The sequence below is a fragment of the Macrobrachium rosenbergii genome, chromosome 53 (genome assembly GCF_040412425.1).
Source record: "Macrobrachium rosenbergii isolate ZJJX-2024 chromosome 53, ASM4041242v1, whole genome shotgun sequence".
Lineage (NCBI taxonomy): Eukaryota > Metazoa > Arthropoda > Malacostraca > Decapoda > Palaemonidae > Macrobrachium > Macrobrachium rosenbergii.
In genome coordinates, this window is record NC_089793.1 from 44,026,688 (window position 1) to 44,047,324 (window position 20,637).

Here is a 20,637-nt window from a genome sequence, read left to right on the forward strand (position 1 = left end):
GGACTCAGCACAGCCCCCAGGGTGTTTACTCTTCTCATGAAGAATAATACCAGCGATGTTGTTGCACCTCTCGAGGAGTCAGGATCTCTGTCTACCTAGACGATTGGTTGATCCGTGCTTCTTTGGAACAAAGGTGTCTGGAGGACCTTCAGTTTACTCTGGAACTCGTGAAGTCCCTGGGACTTCTGATCAATGTAGAAAAATCGCAACTGATCCCCTCACAGTCCATCGTTTATCTGGGGATTCAGATGAATTCAGCGGCTTTTCTAGCGTCTCCATCGCTAGAACGGCAGTTTCAATGTTGCGAAAAAGTCTCAGTCTTCTTGGAGAAGGAAACATGCTCGGTGAGGGAATGGATGAGTCTGCTGGGGACCATTTCCTCGCTGGAGAAGTTTGTTTCTCTGGGAAGGCTGCATCTCAGACCTCTTCAGTTCTTTCTGCTGGAGAACTGGAAAAACAAGGAAGACTTGGAAGAAGAATTGAGGATCCTTCCTTCCATAAAAGACTCCCTCAAGTGGTGGCTCGATCCTGTGAAGTTGGGAAAAGGGATCTCTCTCAAGCTTCTGAGCCCCGACCTAGTGTTGTTTTCCGACGCATCATTGGCGGGTTGGGGAGCAACACTGGGGGGAAAAGAAGTGTCAGGAACCTGGAAAGGGCAACAGGTATCCTGGCACATCAACATCAAAGAGTTGGCGGCAATCTACCTAGCCCTCCAATTCTTCGAGTCTCAAGTTGCCAATCGCGTTGTTCAAGTAAACTCGGACAACACTACGGCGTTGGCTTACCTCAAGAAACAGGGCGGAACACACTCTCGTTCCCTGTTCGGCCTTGCAAGAGAAATTCTCCTCTGGGCTCAAGCTCGCAACATTTCAATCCTCACAAGATTTGTTGCAGGGGTAGAAAATGTTTGAGCGGACCTGCTCAGTCGGCGCCGCCAACTTCTACCGACGGAGTGGACTCTTCATCAGGAGGTTTGCCAAGACCTTTGGAATCTTTGGGGTCGCCCTCTTGTGGATCTCTTCGCGACCTCAAGAACAGCGAGGCTTCCCTCTACTGCTCCCCTGTTCTCGACCCTGGGCGCAGTGGCGATAGATGCTCTTCTCTGGGATTGGACGGGGATGGACGTTTATGCCTTTCCTCCGTTCAAAATTCTGGGAGAAGTGCTTCGCAAGTTCTCAGCCTCTCAAGGGACAAGGATGACTCTCATCGCCCCGTTTTGGCCTTCGAACCAATGGTTCTCGGAAATTCTCTTCTGGTTAGTGGACATTCCCAGGTCCCTTCCTATGAGAGCAGATCTGCTCAGACAACCCCACTTCGCGAGATACCATCAAAACCTCCCCGCTCTGAACCTGACTGCATTCAGACTATCGAGAAATTGGTCAGAGCGAGGGGTTTTTCTGGCCGAGTGGCACGGGCCATCGCTAGAGCCAGAAGAGCTTCCTCCATCAGAGTTTATCAAGCGAAGTGGGCAACCTTCAGGGGTTGGTGCAGAAAGAAGGGGTTTTCCTCTTCCTCGACCACTGTGAGCCAAATAGCTGATTTCCTTCTCTTTTTGAGAGAAAAGCTCAACTGGCAGTTCCAACTATCAAAGGATATCGGAGCATGCTTTCTTCTGTTTTCCGACACAGAGGACTGGTTTGTCTAATAATAAGGACCTTCACGATCTCTTGAGATCTTTCAAACGTCCAAGGTTCCCCGGCCTATTCCTCCTACTTGGAATTTGGATGTTGTCCTCAAGTTTTTAATGACCAGTCCTTTTGAGCCTCTTCAATCAGCATCTCTAAGGGATGTTACTAGAAAGACGGTCTTCCTCATTGCTCTGGCGACGGCCAAGAGTGAGCGAAGTTCAGGCTTTCAGCCGTCATGTGGGCTTCAAGGGGACAATGCTGTCTGCTCTTTGTCCCCTACATTTCTTGGCTAAGAATGAAAGGCCTTCTAACCCTTGGCCTAAATTTTTTGAAATTAAAGGTTTGACAGACCTTGTTGGACAGGATCCTGAGAGAGTTCTTTGTCCTGTTAGAGCTCTAAAACTATTACCTTAAGAAGAACTCAGGACCTTCGTGGTCCCTCGGACAATTTATGGTGTTCGGTGAGACAACCTGTTAATCCCATGTCGAAGAATGCTCTAGCATTCTTCATTAGGAATGTCATTAAGGAGGCACATTCTTGTTGTGACGACTCCAACTTTAAGTTGTTGAGAGTCAACGCCCATGAGGTTAGGGCGGTCGCTACCTCCATGGCGTTCCAGAGAAATATGGCGCTCAGTGACATTCTCAGTGCCACATTTTGGCGAAGTGAATCGGTGTTTGCCTCATACTACTTAAGAGATGTTAAGGTAGCATACAAAAATTGCTTTTCTCTGGGACCATACATTGCTGCTGCTACAACCTTGGGGTCAGGGGGTAGCTCTGCTCCTATCCTTTAATCCTGTTTAGGAGAGGTTTTTAATTGTGTTTTTATTGTGTTTCTTATGGTTGTTGGGTCGATTGTTGGAGTCAGTCTTCCCAATCTTTTTTGACTAACGTCTTAGTGCTGGTTAGGTGGTTGGTATACTCGTTTGTCCTTGTTGTATGGTCTATGGTCTAGTCACATTGTGGTCACGCCCCCGTTGACAGATCATCTAGCAGTCGCCAGCTTTATAGGTCACTACCTTGCTGGGGTCTCTAGGAAAGCAGAAGCAGACTAGGGTGACAGTAACCACTCAGTCAGCTATGCTATCAGGTAAGGAACCAAAATAATTTTACCTCTAAATTTGTTTTTCCCTTATTCTTAGCTGTCTCTACCCCCCTCCAAAGGTGGTATTCAGCTATATATATATCTGGCAGGTAAGTCTCATGAACAAAATGATATTTTTATAATAAAATAAAGTTTGTTCATACTTACCTGGCAGATATATATATTCATATTGCCCTCCCTCCTCCCTCAGGAGACAGTGGCGTTAGAAAATCTGAATAGAAAATGGGAATGGTTCTGATGCCCGCGCCCAGCGGGAATGTGTACTAACCACCTGATCGGCCACTGCGTGTGCCGCGAAATTTGAAATTCTGTCGGACCTTCGGAGAATACAGCTATATATATATATCTGCCAGGTAAGTATGAACAAACTTTATTTTATTATAAAAATATCATATTTATATTTTAATCAAATTTAATAAGCATGGCATGTGGAAAAGCATATAAACAAGTAAAAATTGTGCTGAAGTTTCTTCGGTGCAATCGAGTTTTATGTACAATGTATAATGCTGTATAAAACTATACTACAACCGGCCAGCGGCTGTTTCTCCCCAGATGTAGTAAAGTCAAGGAGCATTCATGTGCCAACAGAAAGCACTGCAGATGCATGATCCATGGCTAAACGTAACCTTAAATAAAATGAAATAACCACTGAGGCTAGAGGGTTGCAATTTAGTCTGTTTGATGATTGGAGGGTGGATGATCAACATACCAATTTGCAGCCCTCTAGCCTCAGTAGTTTTTAAAATCTGAAGGCAGACAGAAAAAGTGTGGATGGACAGACAAAGCCATCACAATAGTTTTCTTTTACAGAAAATTAAAAACATAAACAAAATAAATAGATGAAATAAATGCAAAGTTGTTCTTACCTCACCTGTAATTGGGGAGTTGATGGCTTATGTGGTATGTGGTGAGAAAGGTGAGAAGGAGTGGGAGACATTATTTGGAAGGAGAGTTCCCTTCCATAAAAATGGCAGGCAGTTTTACTTCTGGGATTTTTTCTCTTTTCTGTTTCTTTATACAGCTTTCTTCACAAGATACACTTTTTCTTTCTCACTAAAAACCTGTCCAATGGTAATTGTTTTTGCCTGTGTTTTAAAATGTTCTTAAAGTGGGAGACAGCGTTGTCATTCAGTGGGTTTATAGCACAGTATGCTACAGTTTTGTGATGGTAATATTTTCAAGGAAGCTTCGTACTTTTCCCCAATTTGCACACATTACTTTCATTAATGATTTAGGGACATCCTACCTTCCCTCCTCTAAAGACAATTCCTCAGCTGTTTGTCTGGTTCTGTTACCTCTGAAGGTCTTGCAGTTCTTCTGTGGTGAGTGCTGCATTGTGCTCCTCTGCTAACTCATCCATATCATGATCATTCACCTCCAAGCCCAAGGACTTGCCCAAACAAGTCTTCAGTCTCTCTTTCTGTTTTGGTATCTGACCACAGTTTTCTCCAGGCAGAGTTCATGGTCCTGTAAGAGCATCCCCCCAGGCTTTGTCTGTAATATTTATGCAATGGATGATGTTAAAATGGTTTTTCCAGAACTGTCTGAGGGTTACCTTTGTGTCTGAGATCACTTCAAAGCTTTGTTTTGGAGTTTTTTGAAGGTTGAAATGACCTGCTGGTGTATGTGCTGGATGAGAAGAGTTGTGATAGCAGGCAAGAACTTCACTCTTATGTAGCTAAACTCCTGCAGCAACTCAGCCCCGAAGCCTGGAGGATACACAGGAGAATTGTCCCTCACACAAAGGGGCTTCAGAGGCAGTTATTTCTCCTTGAGGTATGTCTTCACATGACAGCCAACAACTTAATTCACCCACTCAACAAAAAATTGCCTGGTTGATTAAGGGGTTTTGACAAAGGAAAAATCTGTTTCTGGGGGAGGACCTGTGTCACCCAGTGAAATGGTTCCAATAGCACTCATTTCTATAGGTATAACTATTGCTAAATATACCAGAGAAAAAAGCTATCCATAATGCCGGGGTTACTACCCCCAGATCGCTTACCATAACGGTGTTGGTATGCACTAGGGGTGAGTGGACTCCACTATCACAGGTCTTCGTCCAATAGACCTCTCTATTCTCAAAGTCCCAAATTTGGGTGTGCTTACTATTGCCTCCCCCGCTCACCCACTAGGCGTCATCACGCGACTGCCACGTCATCCCAATATTAGCACCCACCAAGCTTGGTATACCACCCGGGTGGCAAAGGAAGTGCAGGGATGGGTCACTGGGTGACACAGGTCTTCCCCCAGGTATATAGCACATCATTCATTAAACTTCATACCCTTATTTATTGGGCATATCACTTCATTTTATTTATTAATCATTTCCTTCATGAATTCATAACTTTAACATAATTTATTTTCTTTCCATTACGGCGCTGAATGGCCTTGTTGGCCCCAGTGCCTGGGCTTTTGCCCTAAATATCATATATCCATCCATCCATCCATCCAGGTCCTCCCCCAGAAACAGATTTTTCCTTTGTCAAAATCCCTTTTCTGGCCTCGACCTGTGTCACCCGGTGAAATCGTAACAGAGAATCAGCCATACAAGAGCTTGGTGGTATGCCTCAAAGATTACTTTAATGGAGCTAAATAAAACTAAGAGAAAACTTTACTGTGATTTAATACTCTCAAGTTATAAGATCAACAACAATTTCAAAACTATTGAGGCACACAGTCTAAAATTATAAAATTAACCAAAACCAAGACACTTAAGGCTAACAAGATATGAATAAAAAGCAGGGTATCTGCACGCAGTAGGGTCAGGCTGTGAAGCAGACCTGACCTAAGGCTAGAAGCAGGGCAAGCAGGCGAGGCAGGTAGGCTAGAGAATATACCAATAGATAAACGAGGATTACAAACCAAAAGGACAAAAATATACATAAACTAATCTTGAGCTGGACCAGGAGGAACAATACTTCCTGCAGCTACTGTGGAATATTTAAGAGCCTCTAGGGACTTAAGATAGTGGCGTTTAAATACTGTTGGTGATTTCCAGCCCGTATATTTTTTAAGGTCATCAAAATTCATATTATGGAAATAGTTAGCTGAGGTGGCCACCGCTCGAATATCATGTACCCGAGGTACTGACTCCGGGTTTGCTTGTTTTATAAAATAAAGAATTTGTTGCCTGATGGCCTTTAGGGAAATATTACCTCCATTTTCCCTAACAAAAAGAGGGCCTGAAGTTCTCTTAGAAGTTCTATTTAAATAAGCTCTTAAAGTATTGACTGGGCACAAAGACAGATCCTGTGGAAGGGGAATAATCTTCCAAGGAGACCATCTGTTAGCCATCCAATCATATTCAACTTGTGTTTCACAATATTATTTTTCTTAAAAACCCCTGGGCTCTATGAGTGATAGACAAACTAAGGCTTCAGTTTTAATCCCCACTTTCATTCCCACTGAGCAAGAGAGTTAGCCTGTCCTTTATGGGTTTATGGCCTGGCAATGACTTCTCTTGAGCTATGCAGATCCTGTCTGGTATTTTCTACCACAACAGGCCTCTCTCACTACAATTTTAACACTTGTTGGAGAACAAAACCTTCAGCCTGCACACAATCCTTGAACTCTCTCACATATTTTTCAACAGCATCTTTGTCAGAACTGGCAGCCTCCCCACACTATGTATGCTACTTCTTCCCTTGAATTTATCTAACCACCCATGACTGGCTTTGAACTCTTGAGTGCTACCTGTAACAGTACTCGTTCCAACTTGTTTTTCAAGAATTCTAAATGCAATTGTCCTGCCTTCTCACAAATGATGGTTTCAGAAAAAACTATCACCCACTAACTGCTTTTCATTTATCCAAAGTATCAACAATTTCTTCATCTCTTCAGTAGTCTGACACATTTGGTTATAGATTTCACTCCCTTAGCAGTATGAACTGTTTGGTGGCCACTTTATAATTTATTATGATGGAAATTATTTTTTTTTTTGCCATCCCATACTCCTTTGCCAGATCATGTGGAGACCACTTACACATTTTTTTACCATTAGCATTTGAATCTCTATTGATTTTCATCTTTCATTGCCTTGCTAGCATCTTTTGCCTCCTAAGGGGCCAGTATGACTTACGTATTTGCACTAGCACTGTCAAAAACACACAAAGACACAGGAGAAAGTTTAGACACAAGAGACAGTTTAGCAGAGAATTGCACTTAGCGAGACCCATGTGTGTACTGAGCCCATCCCTTTTTTCAGCTGCGAACTGCACACACGTAATGCATCTACAGTGCTCCCCCATTTTTTCGTGGGGATAGGTTCCAGAACCCACTGCGGAAATGCAAAATCCCCTTTAAAAATTTTTATAACTACTTGTAATTGCCAAATACCCTGTACCCCTTAAACCAAAATGCTTATAACTATCTGTTTTAAAAGTTCACTGCCTAATTTAATAGTGCAAACAAAAATGTACCTTAAGTTATCATACTGAAACAATTTAATATCAGTTCAAACAAAAATACACCCCAAACCATCATCCCAAAAAACCCTAAGTCAGATTAGTACCCTTTTACAACTGTTACTCTTAAGTATATATGCTCTGTAAAACACTTATAACAATGATTTACTAATTTTAAAATATTAACATTAATGTAAACATAGCCAAATATGTGTAAAATGTCTAATACAAATTAAATAAATCTTTAATACAAATTAAATAAATCTGTCTTATAGAATGTTTGACAACTAATCAAGTTACCCCTGTACAGTATACATAAGCATAGCCATTTTCTCTCATAGTATTGAAGTCGTCCTGTTTTCCTTTTACATTGGTAAAAGCAATTGAAATTATCACTAATTCGCTTTTTTCGTAGAGCAACATTGTTTAATCACTAATTACTGTATTTTTTCATATTGTGTTCATGACTAAATACAAATTTTATCATAGAAATGGTTGTTTTAATTTTATTTTCCAGTCTGCTTTTACTGGGAAATAAAATGCAAACAATTAACGAATATTTTAGATATTGTACAGTATGCCCTATCATCTAAAAACATTATACACAAATATCATTTCAAATGCATCTTACATTACCCTTAAAAAAAAGAGAGTTAAACCTGCTATGCTCATTCTGGGGCCCAACCCAGAATGAGCTTAATAGATATATTAGTAAAGTATAAGTAAACTGTAAATAATTTTTGCCATAAAAATCTGAATTTAGTCAGAAATGCAATATGAAAAAATATAGTAATTAATGAATAAACAGTTTTGCTCTATGAAAAAAGCAAATTAATAACAATTCACGAATTGGTGAAAGTTCCCACAGAAAAGTGAAAGATGTGTTCCACAAAAATCAGCGACAAAATGAAGCTTGGAAAAGTGAAGTGTGAAAAAGTGGGGTAGCACTGTAATCCCATACTGCACATGCTTTAGCTGGTTGCCTTTGTCTGTCTTTAACTGAGCAAAAGTCAGCTAACAAGTCAAATTTTTCCTTGGACAAAACATTCTTGAACTGAATTGTCCATTAGTGGAGACATCCATTAACCAAGGTTCTACTGTATATATTGCCTGTTGGGATCATTACTACCAAGATTTTACCAACCAAATTGACTTTGAAGAGGCCCTTTCTCACCCTCTTTTTGCTTCAGTTTTTCCCCTAGGTTAAGTAAAAACCTTTTAAGCCTGAGGCAGTGATGATGAGGATGATGATGAATCTGATAAATTTTTTTATTGTTGTATGAATTACTGAAGTAAATGGGGCTTAACAGTTACTAAAATGCTTAAAATTATGAAGATTTTCATGCAAATTTGGGGTAATTTTCTTGTTCCAGATGTGTATGTTGTTGTCTTCTCTGTACCATACCTTAAATTGCAATTCAGAAGAATCATGCATGAAGTGGCTTGCATATGATATCTTTGGGATATCCGCTTCATTTTTGGCAATATTTCTGAGTGGCATTTATTATGCTTTTTGGTGTCCAGAGGTGAGTATGTACTATTAAACATTTATAGTTGTATAAAAACTCAATAATACTGTAATTTGTAAGTAAATTTGAAGGCAGAGAAGCATGTTTCATGGCATCTTGCTGCTAAGCTTTACACTGAGTAGGCTGTATTTTTTCTATATAGGTTTAACAGTGAAGTCATACATACTGTATTTGTTTAGTTAAGGTCACCAGTGCAGGCTTCTTGATGCAAATTATGACAGCTGGGTGCTAAAAAATAACTGAATCATGCTGTCATAGATCCCTTATTGGTGCTAAATTGGAGTTGTTCCTATCCATGTGATACATTGATATTTTTAATACTTCTGGTCAGTAACCATGCTTAAACTTCTGTAATTAAATTTCCATTCTCTTACCATTCTTTTACCATTTTTTGTTACAGTAAATTAATGCATATGGACTATACTACATATGATATACTTCTCACAGTTGTAGGAAAGTAGTAAAATCATATTGCATGTGTCGTACTTATCCAGCTGTGAAAAAAATTTTAAAAATCAGGGTGAAAAACTATGAAGTCCAGTTGAAAAGAAAGCCCCATGTCTTCAGTATCAACTCACATGCAATCTTATAATCCCGTACTCTTACTGGGTATTTTGCATAATAATAAAAATTTTATTGATTGATATGGGAATTATATTGCTTTGTGTACTGATGTGATCATCAGATGTTCAAGTACTGTAACTATTATTATTATTATTATTATTATTATTATTATTATTATTATTATTATTATTAAAGAGAATGGCAGCATCAGTGGAATTGATTTTATATATGGTCTTTTCAATTCTTATTATTTTCTTCTTATCAGGGCTGATAATTTCTAATAACTGGCCGATGTTGATAGTCTGGATAAGGAAATGGTTTTTTGAAATAAGGTTAATTTTATTTCATATGAGGGGGAAGTTAAAAATTGTGTGTTGTCGCCGTAGAGTTTTTGGGGCTCGCAAATTGCAGCATCTAGAAACCAGGATTCATTGTATTCTCATGTGGAGAATCTTCTTCATTGCCTTTCTAAGGGCGTAAGGGAATTCCAACATTTCCAACTATATCATCGGTTCATTCTCAAGTAAGGGTGGGCTTGTTCTGTTGGAATGGGGTCGGTAGTCATTATTTATAGCGTCCTGGGTGCTCAGTGTTGTGAGAGCTGATTTCTCATTGGCTGGTGGAGGAGATTAAGCACCTGAGCAAAGCTAACTTCCAGAGGCGGACGCTCACACTGGTCTTCACGTGCGGAAATTGGAGACTGGGAGGCTAGTATTAGGAAGGTCACTGCCAGTAGATGGGGCCATCACCTGATTGGTCCTTTCATTCAGCTCAGGGTTGCTGGCCGGCGGCGCCCTACATGCCACTGTCAGGAGGAGGGAAGTCTTGTGTGGTGTTGAGGCTAAGTCTCTCCTTTCTGATGTGTAGGGCCTCCAGGAGACAAAGGTGGCAGTGGTCTGCCACCTTATCAATAATTCCGATATTAGAAATTGTATTCTTCCGTGTCATTCTGATATCATGGATGTTCTTGGCATGATTATGGATGGCACCTTCCTGAGCGTGGCAGGAGATCCTCTTGGAAAATCTCATTGTGGTCATACTGATATAGGTGCCAAGGCATTCCCGAACAGGGCATTTGTACTGGTAGACCACGTTGGTTCTCTCCAGAGGGTCTTGCACCATGGGGGCTGGGTTGTTTTTCATGATCAGGCCACTCTTCTTTTTGCTTTTGTAATAAATTACCAATTTAACCTTTTTTCCCGGGTCTGTAGGTTCTACGTATATATTTTGCAATGGCCCATTTGGAATACCCATTGTTAATTAAAACCTGGGCAACACACTCTGATTTGCTGTGTGTGTTCTTCTGAGATGATCAGTGAGAGGGAGCTCTCCTGATGAAGGCACTGATCGCAGTGCATTTGTATCTCTCTGGACACCCACTCTCCCCATTCAGGCACATTCCCAGGTTTGTGGGTTTCGTATTTACTCCACTTCCATCAAGGCAATAACTCCTCCCTGGGGGTGTTCTTTTCAGGGCTTCTATAAACTCGGCAAGAGGATTCAAGCTGTGGTCATCTGGAACATGAGTCAAAATAGCATTCAGTTTCTTCGCAAGCTGGTAGGTAGGGGTGGGAATCTGGCTAATAATTGGGTGTAATGGGTTCCCTGGTTTATATGTTTTAACATTCCTGTATATGTAGCCAAGGTCGTAGTTCCATATAGAAGCCCTGAAAACGACAACCCTGGGAGGAGTTATTGCCTTGATGGACCTAGAGTCCCTCTTCACGAATGTCCCCATGGATGAAACAATCCAGATAATTCTGAACCATGTGTATAGAGATGCCTCCACACCCCCATTAAACATCCCCGAGCATGCCCTCCGGACACTCGGGACGTACAAAAAAGGCCCCTTTCTCCTCCCACAGAGGGGCCATATGTACATACAAAAAGATGGTGTAGCTATGGGTTTTCCCCTTGGAGTACTTTTTGCGAATTTCTACATGGGTGCTACGGAGCGTTGGGTATTCGCCACCATTGTGAAACCGTCGATGTATGTCCAGTATACTGACAACACCTTCATAAGTTCCAGCACGGAGGAAGAAATAGAACACCTGCAACAAGCCTTCACGACCATGGTATCCTCAACTTCACGATAGAACATTGCCGTGGTCATCGCCTCCCCTTCCTTGACGGGCAAAAAGAGGAGCATTTCGTAATACAAGTATATATGAAATCCACGAACCTGGGCATGTGTCTGAATGGGGAGAGTGAGTGTCCAGAGAGATACAAACGCACTGCGATCAGCACCTTCATCAGGAGAGCTCTCTCAAACTGATCTTCTTGGAAGGACACATGCTGAATTAGAGCGTGTTGCCCAGGTTTTAATTAACAATGGGTATTCCAACTGGGACACCACGAAATGCATATGTAGAACCATTGATAAATGATATCAGCAGGAGCCTTGCCCTGTCACCCTTGAAGACGTCACTCTCATTTACAAGGGAGTGTATCACAGGAAATGCAAAGAGGACGAGTGGTGCACCCCTCGCAATATCATAGTAGGAAACGTCTCCCCTACAGACCCGGGAAAAAGGTTAAACTGGTAATTTATTACAAAAGCAAAAAGACCAGTACACTGATCATGAAAAACAACCCAGGCCCGTGGTGCAGGACCTCAGATAAGAAGAAAATAATAAGAAGAATTTAAAACACCATATACAAAATCATTTCCACTGGTGCTGCCATTCTCTTTAACAAGGCATGCTTGAAAAGGGTCTTCTTCTTCTTCTTCTTCTTCTTCTTCTTCTTCTTCTTCTTCTTCTTCTTCTTCTTCTTCTTCTTCTTCTTCTTCTTCTTCTTATTATTCTTCTTCTTATTCTTCTTCTTATTATTATTCTTCTTCTTATTATGAAAAGACCTTCTTTAATACAGGTTTTGTTAAACAAAATGGCAGTTTCAACATCATTTATTTTATATAGTAAACGCTCAATTCGTCTTATCAATTGTTTTTCTTGCGCTGGAATGGTTGCAAGCAATTGACCGATATTCATATCCTGTGGTTTAGTGATGTGTAGGAGGTAGTTCTCGTGGAATGTCGACTAGCTTCGCCCTCCTCATTAGGGCATCATTCAGGACAGGATCGCACATGAATATCGGTCAATTGCTTGCAACCATTCTAGCGCAAGAAAAACAATTGATAAGACGAATTGAGTGTTTACTATATAAAATGAATGCTGTTGAAACTGCCATTTTGTTTAACAAAACCTGTATTATTATTATTATTATTATTATTATTATTATTATTATTATTATTACAAATGAAAGTAATTGTGTGATAGGCAAAAAACAAAAGAAATAAACCTGAAGTTTCATACTGTACCTAACTAGGAGGTTTTAGTGCTATGAAGGTAATGACACAATAACAATCAAAAAAAGAAATGTGAATTCAGTGATTAAAACTATGCCTAAAAAGTGCATTTTCCTGCAAGGAACAATTTATTTTGATTAAGCATATAGATTGCTGTATAGTAGTCAGCTGTTAGGTGAAGCCCTTGATAGAAAAAAGAGCTGGGACTGCTCTTGTTCTAGTATTGTGTTGCTATATGAAAGCCTTCATTGTTAATTTCAACTCAGGATACCTAGAATGCTTGATTGATATAGGCAGTATAGACACACAACTCACTTGTGGGGCTAAGGATAATGAAAGTTTTGATTTGAAAATTTTATTATTTAGATATATGTCTATTTATTACAAATGCCTTAGTTCCTGTGCCAGCAGGAAGATCGACAGTCTGAAAAAACAAAAGAATTTCTGGGTTCGACCTGTGTCACCCGGTGAAATTGGTTCCATCAAGCACATTTCTAGGTATATCAATTGCTAAAAATACCAGAGAAAAAGCTATCAAGAATGCCGGGGTTACTACCCCCAGTTCGCTCATCTATTAATTAAAAATAGATGCCGGTATACACAAAGGGTGAGTGTTGCCTCTGCCCTGTAGAGATCTCCAATCTCAAAATCCCGGAAAGTGAGGGGCCGTTGCATACCCAACGCCCATCACCCGGCCAACCAACACCTCAGCCGCCATCTTAGCCTCATTCCATCTTAGCACGCTTGTAAACATTGCCGTGTTTTTCCCTTGTGCTGCTATTTTGTGAATTTTGCATTCTCATCATGTCTTCCGTCCAGGAATTTTCTTCTCCTAAGTTGAGTACCATCTCCTTTTGGTTTTTTCTTATAGAGGCTTCTTATTTGACCTTTAATTTAGTAATTACGAGGTTAAATAACACGGTGCGGTCGTCCGCGGTCGCTTCGCCTCGGCCATATTGGACCCTCAGTCTTCGTATGGTTTTAGCAGTGAGATTCTGCTTGTGTTTTACACTGTTATATATTTTATATAAGTTTAAATATTTCTACTCCTTCAGGGAGTTCTTTTTTGGCGAATTGCCCTTTCGCTGGTAGAGGGTGAGGTGCCCGTATCATGACTGATCTAGGCTAGTATTGGAGGCTTCCCCCTCCCGCCTTTCTGATCATAAATATTCCTTTTCCCTGGGCCCCTTCCTCTGTCGGCGAGCGGGTACATTCTCCAAGATGGTACTGTTATGCTTATGATCTTTCCTGATGTGTACGGTGATGGATGACATGTATATTTTTGGATTAAAAATGTTTATGATTCAGCGTTAGGGTCGGCCATTTTACGTATCACCCGCGTCCTACATGTCACGGGTTGTTTGGCCTTCTCTATAGCACGAGTCTTTTATATATTATAATTTCTATGCATATATATTTATATATTTCACATCATTTGGTTGACTTTTATTTAATATTTTAAGTCAGGTAGTTTCCTTGATGGGTATTCTGGCCTAGCCCTCTCGTCCGCAGTCGGAGGGCTAGGTTAGTTAGGTTAGGCGTCTTTCATGACACTCATGCTTCCTAGCTCCCCTGACCAGGTCGTTTTGAGGCTTGGAGGGAGGTGTTGGGTGGTTGAGGGAGTTCCTCGTTCTCTTGGCCCGCCTGACCATGCTGTCATGTTGTTGGAGGGTGTTATTAGGCTTGTGAGACCCCCCCGTTTTAGCCTACCTGACCAGACCGATTGGTTTTCGGAAGGTAGGTTGGAATAGTGAGGGTCTCCTTATTACTTAGCCTCCCACCTGACCAGGCTGTCGGCGTTGGAGGGTGTGGCCAGACCTTGCGTGGATTTCCCCTCTACCCTCCCCCCCCCTTCCATACCTCTGTTAGCCTTCTTACCCAAGTCAAAAAATTTTGACGTTGGGGAGTGGTCTGGGGTCGAAGGTTGCACTGTCTTTTTCTTGTCGTTAGCCTAGCCCTTCCTTACCCATTCTTTAGCATTTGGCGGGTGTCCCTAGTTCTCCCTGCGCGAGGGACGTCGGTCTCTACGACCGGCACCCCGTGGGGAGTTTCTATAGGTGTCCAGGGGGTGTTTCCCACCCATCTGGCCACCGCTATTCGGTCCCCTCCATTTTGCTATTCCTTCCCTATTCCTTAGCATTTGGCGTGTGGCCTTGACTTCTCCCCGCACGAGGGACGTCGATCACTACGACCGGCACCCCGTGGGGAGTTTCGGTCGGCGTCCAGATAGTGTTATCCACCTATCTGGCCTCCGCCTTTCGGTTTCCGCCATTCTGCTAGTGTTTCGTTTGTTCGCTTTCCTCAGTGTTAGCTGGAGCATCGAACACAGGTCCAGGGACACTTTCTTGACTTCCGCTAGGTACATTCTCCGCCGGGTTTGTCAGGTCTCCCGTTGTTCTTGTACATGCTACCACTCCAGTGGGTATGGTTTTCGGTTGGTTGGCGCTTTCCACTACCTGTTCCCAGCCACAGGCGTTGAGAGTTGGGCCAGTTTTGAGGACTCCTCTCCGCCTCCTCCGCCGCTACATAGGTATGAGGTAACGAGATTTCCGAGGCAATCAGGGCGGAGTATCGTAACCAGCATATCTTTAAGTACTTCTGTTTACATAATTAGTTGACCATTCTGTAGCATATCTTTACCATACCGCTGCCGGACTCTTTCCGGCGGTGTTTATTTAATTTTACTATAATCATATTATAATTGTCGTATGATGCATGGTCCTAGGTTAAGGTGTTCTGTTACCGCCGGACTTGCTCCGGCGGTCCTTATCTTAATGTTAGTCATGTATTATATATTATCTTTATTCTGCCGGAGTTATCTCCGGCGGGATTCGGTTTGACTGTAAGCATGCTCCATCACCCATATTAGGTTAAGGTACCTTATCTCCGTCGGACCTACTCCAGCGGGCCTTAACTTGCATACTCATGTATCATCTGTCCACTTACAGTTGGTACGCTGTCAGGAGCCTGGGTGTACGGTGTCCCTCCAGCAACCCTGTGGCCATGTGGTGTGTCGCTCCTACTCCGGCTGTGCGGTTCGCGTCGGGGACGGGGACCTGATCGTCTGGCACCCAGACGGCTGTGAGGTGTGCTACGCTCTGTACGAGCAGGTGTTGGATGAGTCGGTAAGCTTCAAGTCTGCTAACCTTTAGTCTTCTTTTGACTTCATTGCTTATGTTGATAGGTATGGTGGTTGGAGATTGTTTTAGTAAGCCTTTCTTTTCTTTCAGTCCGACCGTAGTTCCTGCGACTCTTTGCTGTCGACCCTCAAGATCTGGGTCAGCGGGTTTGGGAGGAATGTCGCGTCGGGGAAGCCTTACATCTTGTCAGAGGAGATTTGTAATCTCCTCTACCCCGGCACCCGGATTTCAGCCGCAGTTCCGGCGGAAGTAGCCGCCCCTTTGATTGAGCAGATCCGGGAGGAGACGCAACCCTCCCAAGAGGACAACGTATGCGGAGAGGTCGCGGAAGAGGTGGCGGCCATCAACATCAACCTGGGACCAATGAGCGTTGATCCGGACCACCAGGTAGAAGGTAAGGGGGTAAGTGAGGCAGGGGGAGCGAGTGTTCCTAGCTCCCTTTTCAATTCTCCTTCTTCCTCTTCTTCTTCCTTTCAGGGTTTCCAGAAATCTTACCTTGAGGACAGATCGAGGTCTACTGTCCCCAAGGTGAAAACCTTGAAAACGAAGGGCTTATCTAAGTCCTCTAGGCCTCAAAGGTCTAATCCTACAGCTCCCTCGAGGTCGTCACAGGCTCTTAGCCCAGTGGCGTCTACTAGTAAAGCTACTCCCCCTGCCAAGGGGTCGAGATCCAGGGCGGTTAAGGTGAGTCCCCCTCATCCTAACTTTGACCCTGAGGCTTTTGCAGAGTTTCTCTTGCAGAAGCTTGACAAGAAGGTTGAAGCCAGGATGAATGACCTTTCCTCTCAGCTCGCTTCGGGCTTGAAGACTTCAGATGATTCTTGGAAGTCTTTAGCTGAGAGGATGCAGAACCAGGAGAACTTGCTCTCCGGGTTTATGCGCTCCGGAGTGGCGGCACAGACGTACGCTATTCCAGATGCCTCCAGTCTTCCTCCCTTTGATAAGGGAAACCCTTGGCGTCTAGCTCTTCATGCCCCTCGGCATGAAGATACTCTCACCATTGAAGGCTTGGGTACACGCAGGTTGGAAGAACTGGAGTTCTTCCCACCCAACCTGGTGCCTCCCTACCCAGGCTACGCCAGACTCACGGAAGAAGCTTGGATCAGATCAGACAAGGTCCCGAAGGAGACTGTCATCTTTCCTAGGGACCAAGCCCAATCTGCCTTGACGCGCACTCTCACGGAGTGGGAGGCGGAGAATACTAAGCTTACCCCCTTCAAAGGGACCTTCACTATGTTCTCGTTGGGTGATGCTGTCCCTACCCCCTGCATGGCTAAGGTAGCACTGCTGACTAGTCAGGCAGGCATCGAGGGTAAGCCGCTACCTCAACTCCGGGAAACAGATCCCACTTCTCTTGTCTTCCCCGGAGATTCGGAATTTTGGTTGGGAGCTCCAGCCACGTTCACGGTGGGCAAACTCGACCCCGAGTGCGCTTCATCCCTGTTCAGTGAGCAGCTTCCAAGATTCCGGAGGCTCTTCTAAAAGCTGAATTCGAGGCCAGGTGCAGGTTGAGTCGCTCCCTGCATTCCTTGTGTTTGACGGAGGCAACGGCGGTAACCTACAACAAAGAACAACTCTTCCAGGTCCTAACCAAATCCCTGTTGGCCGGTTTCCAGGCGGACCTGTACGACTTTATAGTGGCGAGGATGAATTGCCGAAAGCTCATCTTCGTGGACGCCACCATAAGGCATGAACCCAATAGGCTCATGAGGAGCTCTATTTGGGGCGCCAATATTTTCCCTGAAGATGAAGTTAACAGTGTCCTGGCGGAGGCAACCGGGGCAAATCAAAGCCTCCGCTCCCGCTTGGGTCTCCCCTTCAAAAGGAAGGCCACCGAGTCCGCCGGACCTCAAGCCAAATCAGGGAAAAGGTTCAGGAGGTACAAAAGACCTCACACCCAGACTATGCTGCAGGCTGTACTGGTCTCCCAGGTCGGTCAGCCTTCAACTTCAAAGGCCCAGCCTCAACAACAGTTTGTGCTGATGCAGCCTGCTCAGCATACTCTTGCTTCCCCAACCTTCGTGACATCTCCGGCTTTCAACGCCTCATTTGAAAGCCAGGGGGCGTTTCGAGGCTTTAACAGGAATGCAAGGGGAAGCAGAGCCAGAGCCTCCTTCAGAGGTAGGTCTGCGTCACGTTCCCTCTCTCGAGGGAGAGGAGGCCGAGGTAGTAGAGGAGGTAAGCCCTCTCCTGCCCAGTGAGTCTCCTCAGGTAGGCGGGAGGTTGTATCTTTTTCGGGACCGATGGACCTTCAGTCCGTGGGCCCACAGCATAGTCTCCAAAGGTCTGGGATGGAGCTGGAGCAGAGGTCTTCCTCCGCTAGTCAGATTCCATCAGTCCCCATCCAAAGCCCTCCTGGACTTCGTAAAGGACCTGCTTCAAAAGAGGGCTATAAAGAAAGTGAGACACCTGAAATTCCAAGGCAGACTGTTCAGCGTTCCGAAGAAAGGTTCCAGTCAGCAAAGAGTAATCCTAGACTTGTCTCGTCTCAATCTTTACATTCAATGCGACAAATTTCGCATGCTTACAATCTCGCAGGTGCGGACCCTACTTCCCCGTGGAGCCGTCACCACCTCTATAGATCTTTCAGACGCCTATTATCACGTCCCAGTTGCGAGAAATTTCTCTCCTTACCTAGGATTCAGACTAGGAAAACAAGCTTACTCATTCAGAGTCATGCCATTCGGGTTCAACATAGCTTCCAGAATCTTCACCAAACTGGCAGAAACAGTAGTTCAGCAATTACGGTCCCAGGGGATCATGTTAGCCGCATACCTAGACGATTGGATAATTTGGGCATCCAACGCCGAGGAATGTTGGAAAGCAACAGCCATAGTGATCAACTTCCTGGAATCCCTAGGCTTTCAAATAAACAGGGAGAAATCCCGCCTAGTTCCGGAGGCTCGATTTCAGTGGCTAGGAATTCAATGGGATCTGGACTCACACAAACTGTCTCTTCCGCTAGCCAAAAGGAGGGAAATAGCCAAAGCCACCAGGCAGTTCCTCAAAAACAGGAAAGCCACTCGTCGTACCCAGGAAAGAGTCCTAGGTTCTCTTCAGTTCGCATCTGTTACAGACCTGCTTCTGAAAGCCAAACTGAAAGACATAAACAGAGTGTGGCGGAGATGAGCCAACAACAGACTCAGAGACAAGGTGTCCCTAATTCCGATGGTGTTGAGGAAAAGACTTCCACCGTGGTCGACAGTCAAGAGTCTATCAAGGTCAGTACCCCTCCAATTTCCTCCTCCATCATTGGTGATCCACACGGACACTTCCCTGACCGGGGTGGGGAGGATATTCCCAACACAAAAAAGTTCAAGGAACATGGTCCACTATGTTCCGCCAGTTCCATATCAACATTCTCGAAGCAATGGCAGTATTTCTAACTCTGAAAAAACTACATCCATCCAGACAGATCCATATCAGACTGGTACTGGACAGCGCAGTAGTGGTGCATTGTATGAACAGGGGGGGGCTCGAAGTCGAGCCGGATCAATCAAGTGATGATAGCAATTTTCTCCCTGGCAAGAAAACACCGTTGGCATTTGTCAGCCACCCATCTGGCAGGTGTCCGGAATGTCATTGCGGATTCTCTGTCCAGGACAACTCCGCTGGAGTCGGAATGGTCTCTGGACAAAACATCATTTGAGTGGATTCGCCGTCAGGTACCAGGTCTCCAGGTAGATCTGTTTGCCACAGAGAGCAACCACAAACTTCCATGTTACGTTGCTCCCAATCTGGACCCTCTTGCTCATTCCACAGATGCGATGTCAATAGATTGGAACATGTGGCAGAAAATCTATCTGTTTCCACCAATAAACTTGTTGATGAAAGTTTTGCACAAGCTCAGGTCATTCAAAGGTCAAGTGGCCCTGGTGGCACCCAACTGGCAGAAGAGCAGTTGGTTTCCTCTTCTTCTAGAGTTGAAACTCCGGTGTATTCAAATCCCCAGGCCAAAGTTGACTCAAATAGTACAAACTCGGACTGTGTCAGCTTCCTCAAGAATTCTAAATGCCCTGGCTTTATGGACTTCATGAAATTCACAGCTCAGAGAGATGCTAATATTGATCCTGTTAATACATTGTTCTTAGAATCAGATAAAAGGGACTCTACTTTCAGACGGTATGATTCAGCAGTTAAAAAGTTAGCATTATTCCTGAAAGAATCTGAAGCTAAAGTGATGACCACGAATCTTGCAATCTCGTTCTTCAGGTCATTTGAAAAAGGACTGGCCTCTAGTACTATTACTACAGCAAAGTCGGCTTTAAAAAAGATATTTTTACATGGTTTCAATATTAACTTAATGGACTCATATTTTTCATCAATCCCTAGAGCATGCGCTCGTTTGAGACCAGCAACCCGTCCACACACGGTTTCCTGGTTCTTAAATGACGTACTGAAATTAGCATCGGACACTGATAATGAACAGTGTTCATATTTGAGTCTATTAAGGAAAACATTATTCTTAATTAGCCTAGCTTCAGGTGCCAGAATTTCTGAACTGTCCGCTCTCTCTAGAGAACCAAACCATGTTGATTTCCTCCCGTCAGGAGAAGTTCTGCTATCCCCGGATCTCAAGTTTTTATGTCCAGTCACTACTTTAAAAGCTTATTTACATAGAACTTCTAATATAATGTCTGGCCCTCTTTTTGTCAGGGAAAAGGGAGGAACCCTTTCCTTAAAGGCCATCAGGCAACAAATACTGTATTTTATTAAACAAGCTAACCCGGATTCAGTACCTAAGGTTCATGATATCCGAGCAGTGGCCACCTCCACTAATTATTTTCATAATATGAACTTTGAAGATCTTAAAAAATATACGGGTTGGAAATCACCATCAGTATTCAAATGCCACTATCTTAAATCTCTAGAGGCCCTAAAATTTTCCACAGTGGCTGCAGGAAGTATTGTCCCTTCCGCCCTAGATTAACCTATGCAATCTTAGTTATCCTGTCCCT

The 20,637-nt window shown here is 43.6% G+C and overlaps 1 protein-coding gene across 3 annotated transcripts in view; it reads left to right on the top strand.

The window, feature by feature from the left end:
- Positions 1-20,637, top strand: part of LOC136834422 (progestin and adipoQ receptor family member 3-like) — a 141,311-nt gene that overhangs the window by 43,410 nt on the left and 77,264 nt on the right. For 2 of the 3 annotated variants that reach the window (XM_067097002.1, XM_067097003.1), the window contains exon 4: positions 8,513-8,665. The exons of the other annotated variant lie outside the window; for it this stretch is intronic. In XM_067097002.1, coding sequence (XP_066953103.1) covers positions 8,513-8,665 — 153 coding nt within the window. The remainder of the gene's footprint in view (positions 1-8,512; positions 8,666-20,637) is intronic. 3 annotated transcript variants of the gene reach the window in all.